The sequence below is a fragment of the Triticum urartu genome, unplaced genomic scaffold (assembly GCF_003073215.2).
Source record: "Triticum urartu cultivar G1812 unplaced genomic scaffold, Tu2.1 TuUngrouped_contig_4272, whole genome shotgun sequence".
NCBI classification, from domain to species: domain Eukaryota; kingdom Viridiplantae; phylum Streptophyta; class Magnoliopsida; order Poales; family Poaceae; genus Triticum; species Triticum urartu.
Genome location: NW_024114847.1, coordinates 1 through 5,925, shown reverse-complemented (window position 1 = coordinate 5,925; position 5,925 = coordinate 1). Strand labels below are relative to the sequence as shown.

At 43.1% G+C, this 5,925-nt stretch overlaps 1 protein-coding gene across 1 annotated transcript; it reads right to left on the bottom strand.

Annotated features, from left to right (window-relative positions):
- Window positions 1-1,596: 1,596 nt before the first annotated feature.
- LOC125527592 (phosphoenolpyruvate/phosphate translocator 1, chloroplastic) lies at window positions 1,597-5,921 on the bottom strand (the record flags this gene model as incomplete). Its single annotated transcript, XM_048692107.1, has 9 exons — window positions 1,597-1,900; window positions 1,978-2,107; window positions 2,325-2,393; window positions 2,478-2,597; window positions 3,646-3,730; window positions 3,970-4,055; window positions 4,163-4,315; window positions 4,402-4,524; window positions 5,820-5,921. Coding segments are annotated over 9 exons (945 nt in total), but the record flags the coding sequence as incomplete, so codon positions are not given.
- Between the last annotated feature and the right edge of the window lie 4 nt (window positions 5,922-5,925).

The following is a 5,925-nucleotide window of genomic DNA, read 5'->3' as shown; positions in this document are numbered from 1 at the left end:
ATGGACATGAATACCAATTCGCTTGTTTGGAACTTTGGATGCTCATTGTATTGGCTCATGGAATCTCAGTGAGGTTTCAATACCAAATCATGTTTGGATGGTATGGAATTGCATAGTACTTTGTTCTATATGCATCAAATCACGATTTCTAAAATGTGTGACTATAAATTAAATGATTATATAGCAATAGTTCAAATATGTAAGTCCGAATTTCTCAACAACAGCACATAGTTTCCTTCAGAAAAAATGCTTCACAGCCATACTTTTAGGCCTCTTTTGGTTCATAGGATAGGATTATCATAGGAATAGGAATTTTGTAGGAAATGAGATGGCATGTATCTCAAATCCTATGAGTAGGAATAGAAAACGAGATGTCATTTGGTTGACACCAAAGGAATTTTTCCATTGAGTCTAGGCTCATTTTTATTTTCCTATGAAATGTGGAGGATAGGAACCAATCCTATGTAGGAATAGGAATCTATTCCTATGAACCAAAGGGCTCTAAAGGAAAAAATCCTATAAAATTCCTATCCTATAAAATTCCTATGAAATTCCTCCAAATCAAAGGAGGCCTTAGGCTCGGGACTTTCAGCAATGGCAGTACCTAGATAACATTTTGTTGTTTGCTGCCTGACGGGATTTCTCAAGAATGGACGCATGCTCAGCTTCAGCCTGATCTGTCATTGCAGCTAGATAGCCTCACTCTCCTTTTTCTTTTGGAATTGTTTGGATTGCTTACCACATGTATCACGTTCTCGTATAGGCTCACGATGCATGCATACTTATTATCTGACGAAACTGAACAAAACCAACACCTAGCTAACTGAAGATGTGCACCAGGATTACATTGGTCAAACATGATCGTTGTATTATGTACACAGATTGCACAAACTGAAGAAAAATGACACGTAGCTAACTGAAGAAGGAGAGGGCAAAAGAGGGGATTTGGCGGCAGAGCACATGTGGAATGAGCAGAAGAGATGGGGGAACCGGCGGCAGAGGAGGAGGGTGTCCGGTGGCATGGAAGGACCGAAGGATGAAGGAGCAGAGGGAGAAGATGAGGCGCGGCGGGGGGCGACAGCTAGGTCCCGGCCGTGGCGGCCATGGGAGGATATGGAGCGGCAGAGGAGACTTGATGGCAGAGGAGATGGGACGCCATGGGAACGAGCTGTGGCAGTGGGGATGCCTGTACCAGCGTAGGAGGAGGAGGAGGGCCAGCGAGAGGAGCTTGCCTCGGCACCGCCGCTGATGTGCTGCCCTGGGTGCGGCTCCTCCAGATCTTGGTCACGCGTGGGGGAGAAGAGGCAGGTCTCCCGCGGGGGAGATCCAATTGTTCTCTTTTGCGGGTGTAGGTCGATTCAACCGAAATCGAAGCGGTGGGGCTCCGTACTGCGGAAGGCCCCCGAGCGTGAGAGCAAATTCGCTTCTGTATTGAGATTCATTTCAGTCTGGCATTTCAATGCGCATCCAAACAGCTGAATTGGCAGCCAGGCAATACGAAATCCAATTCGGATGCCCGATATAGACATCCAAACGTGGCGTAAAAGGGACAGAAATGAACCCTTACGGATGTCAATCATCGGTGACTTCATCACGGCACGATCAAACTGCAGAGGCTTTATTAAGTGGCAACTAGAACGTCCAAGTAGAGAACGGTGAAAAAGATTTCAAAACTTTCCTGGTCAAAATGCTCATTACTGAATTACAAATGATCCTGCACGGTACTAGTTACTCAACAAGGCTTCCCAATATGTCCGGCTAAACTAAAGCACCGATTCCAAGAGTGTGGCAACGCTCTATTGATCCCGACGAACGGAATGCAATCAAGCAGTCTTGGGCTTGGGCTGAAGTCTCTTCAGTTGTGAGTACAGGAAAACTCCCGCAAGAGCGATCGCGGTTCCTACAGACAAGGCATTTCAAATATGTAAAGAGGATGTGATACGATCGATAGAACGCACATGAAAAACAGGTGCTTACCGATAGAGTTGATTGGAGACACAGGAGTCTTGAAGAACAGAACAGATGTAACAATGACCACCACACGCTTGACGCAGTTACCTACCGAATGGGTAACTGGTGACACCCTTGCGAGGATCATGTATGACACCTGCGATGAATCCGAAGACAAGTAAGAATATTTGAGTAAGTACAGAAGTGCCTAGCTTCTGAACACATGTGCTGGGCATGTGCTACACATATGCATATACTGATACATGACCTGGCATAAGTTTCAAACTATTCGAAACCAGAAACAAATTTATTGATCAAAGTAGATTCTAACAAGACGAACCATCACACAACAGAAAACTGAATAGATAGCTGACCTGTTGGTATGCATGGAAACAGAATGCGGCAATCAAAGACCTTGTGTACACTTGTTGTAAGTTCAGACCCTGCACAGGAAAGAACATAGTAAGGATTCAAACAAGACAGTGTGCTTATACAGTTGAGCGGACAAATAAACAGTGGATACTCACAGCAGACTGCAGATAAGTAGGAGTGACCTTGACACCTTCTGTCAACAAGGTTACAGGGGCTAAGAGGAAGAATGACATGACTGTAATAATCGAGAAGAGATTGATGTTGTCCAGAGATGCCTGGTCAGAGTTTGGGGAAATATGAAGGTTAGTAATAGATTTGTATACAGTCATGGGGAAAGACTGAGAGGCATATCTTCAAATATGAGAGTAGCATATCAATTACTAACCCCTCCATTCACAAAAAAGAAAAGAAAAGAATTGCAGACACCCCCAAAACACGACTTTGACAAATTATCTCTACTGTAATACTTCAACAGTACCAACTAAAATAACATTATGATGATACTTTTCGATATTAATATGCACATATAATTTTCATGTGTCCAATGTAAAAGTTCATAAAGATGACCATAGTTGGGCGTACATAATCCAAGAGAACTGTAAATTGATGAAGTGATTCATAATTAGAGAGAACTGAATATTGTTATTCAGTTACAGCTATCCAAGAGAACTGTAAATTGCTAGCTTAGTTAGAGCATTACTAGTAGAGCCCTCAAACCCTCAAACCCCTAAAAATAACTGCTTTTTTACAGTTTTCGTCGAAAAAAAGCCGTAGACTAGACCCCCTTAACCCTCAAACCCTCACTAGCGTTTTAAGGGTCCCAAAATGATCTTTTTGTGCTCTTTTACGGGTTGAAAAACAGGGGCGAAGATTAGAACCCTCAAACCCTCACTAGCGTTTTAAGGGTCCCAAAATGATCTTTTTGTGCTCTTTTACGGGTTGAAAAACAGGGGCGAAGATTAGAACCCTCAAACCCTCAATTTGTTTTAAAGGTCCAACCCTCCAACCCTCTCCCAATCCTCAAAAGTAAGGGTTGGGGAGCAAAACCTCCCCCAACCCTCATTTGGCGGTTATACTCGCGCGGGAGGGAAAAACCCCCCCACCCCCCGCCCCCACCCCCGCGCCCGCCGCTGCTAGTCGCCCCGTCGACCTCCCGCGCGCAACGACAACGTCGTTCATGGGGAATACTCCGTTATAAGGGTTGGGTTTGAGGGGTCTAATCTTTGCCCCTGTTTTTCACCCCGTAAAAGTGCACACAAAGATCATTTTTGGACCCTTAAAACGCTAGTGAGGGTTTGAGGGTTCTACTAGTAATGCTCTTACCTCTTTCTTCAGCATGAGCTTCTTGCTGAGGACATTCCTTGACTGGAAGGTCACATTTGAAGCCATTGCACTCAGAAATCCAGCCCTGTTGTCATTTAAATTGCAAATTAATCACCAATAATGCACAATAATTTATGAGCAACAAATTATTTGGAGTCTAAGGAGGAAAATTTCAATGCAAAAAGGAATACACACACATGCGCATAAATACACACGTCAGACATTAGGCGACCACATATGAAATTCAATAGACATGCCACAACTGTAATGCGCATCCTAACAATACAGTTCTTTCATTCAAATGAAGATGCTAATATTGCTTACCAGTTAAAAGAAGCTTCAGAAATAGATGCCAATGCCACACCACCAACAATAGGAAGAAGAGACAAAACAACCCATGGAGTAGGCAGCTGCATGGCCATTCATGTGTCAGAACAGGACCAAGAAATTTCTTACATTATGCATATTTGCAATTTTTCATGGAATATTTAACAGAGGAAAGAAAAGCAGACATTACCTCGCCAAGGAACATTGCAGAAAGTAGAACTGAGAAGAAAGGCTCCATGGCCTTGATTGTATGTGTAAATGACACTGCAACCTTCCCAAGGCTCATGTTGGTGAAAAGATTGCCCATGGTATGGACAATAGCCAGAGGGAGGATAGCAAGAAGCTGGGAAATAAGAGCCATTAGAATACATCTTCTAATGGTGCAATATATGTGTACTGAAAGTCTGTCACATGAAACTAGATAATTACCTGTGCACTGGAAATCTTTGGTCTTTTAAGGATACCCGTGGCCCACATAAATAAGGAAATCGTAGTTCCAACAGCAAACTGAACTGTTGTGATGTTTATGGGATAAGGAAAAACCTTGAGGACCTGTCAAAAATATGAACAGCGGAGCAAGTTGCATTATCCACAGGTAAATGATGCAATCGTCTAGAAATTCCTTAGGAAAATAAATCAAAGGGTGACAACATCTGCGCCAACTCTCTCTGTAGCTTAATCATTAACTAAACGTTTGCCGCAGAATTCTCTATTTACACACGCACCAGAAAACAGAAGGGCATGGTACCCATTCAAATCTGTAATAACAGAGGCACGGATATTGGACAAAGAAATGAATACATATGTCCGTAGGATTAAAGCCATAGTGCACATCACATCGGTACAGTGCATTATGAAAGACCCTGAGTGAAGTTGACAGCAAATGCTTGTTCTCACATGCAGCAGACAGGAAGAACCCTTACTTGATTGGAATTATTACTAATAGTAATCCTAGGCTTTGGAATGCGGCGGTACAAATTTTATACACTTAAGCAAATCGCTCAGGAAAGTGCTACAGGTTCAATATCTTCAACTGTCTAAACTAAGTTTTTGGAATAAAAACAAATAGTGTTGACAAAAAAATTATAAAGTAAGAGGCAAAATGGTACGGTATTTCAACAACCCAGCGAAAAATCATGAGCTTAGACATTCATCAAAAAACTCCAGCAAATATCACTTCGACATACAGATGAACCATATAGGTCAGCTTTCTCTTCACACAAGCAGACAGGAAGCACCCTGATTTTGATATGAATTATCTACTTCTACTGATCCTGGGTTATGAACCATAAAGGTCAGCTTTCTCTTCACACAAGCAGACAGGAAGCACCCTGATTTGATAGGAATTATTTGCTTCTACTGATCCTGGGTTTTGGTAATAATGCATTTGTGCCAAAAATTTGATCAGAAAAGGCAGTTCAAGTTCAATATGTTCTTCGTCTGCCGTAGGTTTTATGTAAATCAATGATGTTCACGAAAACAAATCACAAAATATGAGGCAAAATGGAATTCTCGACAAGTTCAGTTCAGTTAGATTTCACTGAATCTAAGGACGATTCACCAAAAGATCACTCCGTCATCCGTACAAGGAACTTCCATGCAATGTCGCTCGGGATGATCCGAGGTGGAGAGATGCGGATTACTTGGAGAGATCTGTCTCTACGAGACTATGAAACGCGCCAAAACAACCGAAACAGCACGTCGATTCGCACCCAGTAACCGATTTCCAGGCCAATTGACCAGATCGAACTAGAAGGCGCGCTCGCTAAACTACGAAGGACTACAAGATACAGTATAACCTTGCACGCAACAGAACGGAAAAGCAAGCAAAGGGCGTGGCAGCTCACCTGCTTGTTGTAGATGTTGAAGTAGATGTTGAAGAGGTACCAGAGCCCGAAGAAGACGCCGAGCTGGAGCGTCTTGGCGAGCGCCGTTCCGCCCTCCTCCCCGGCC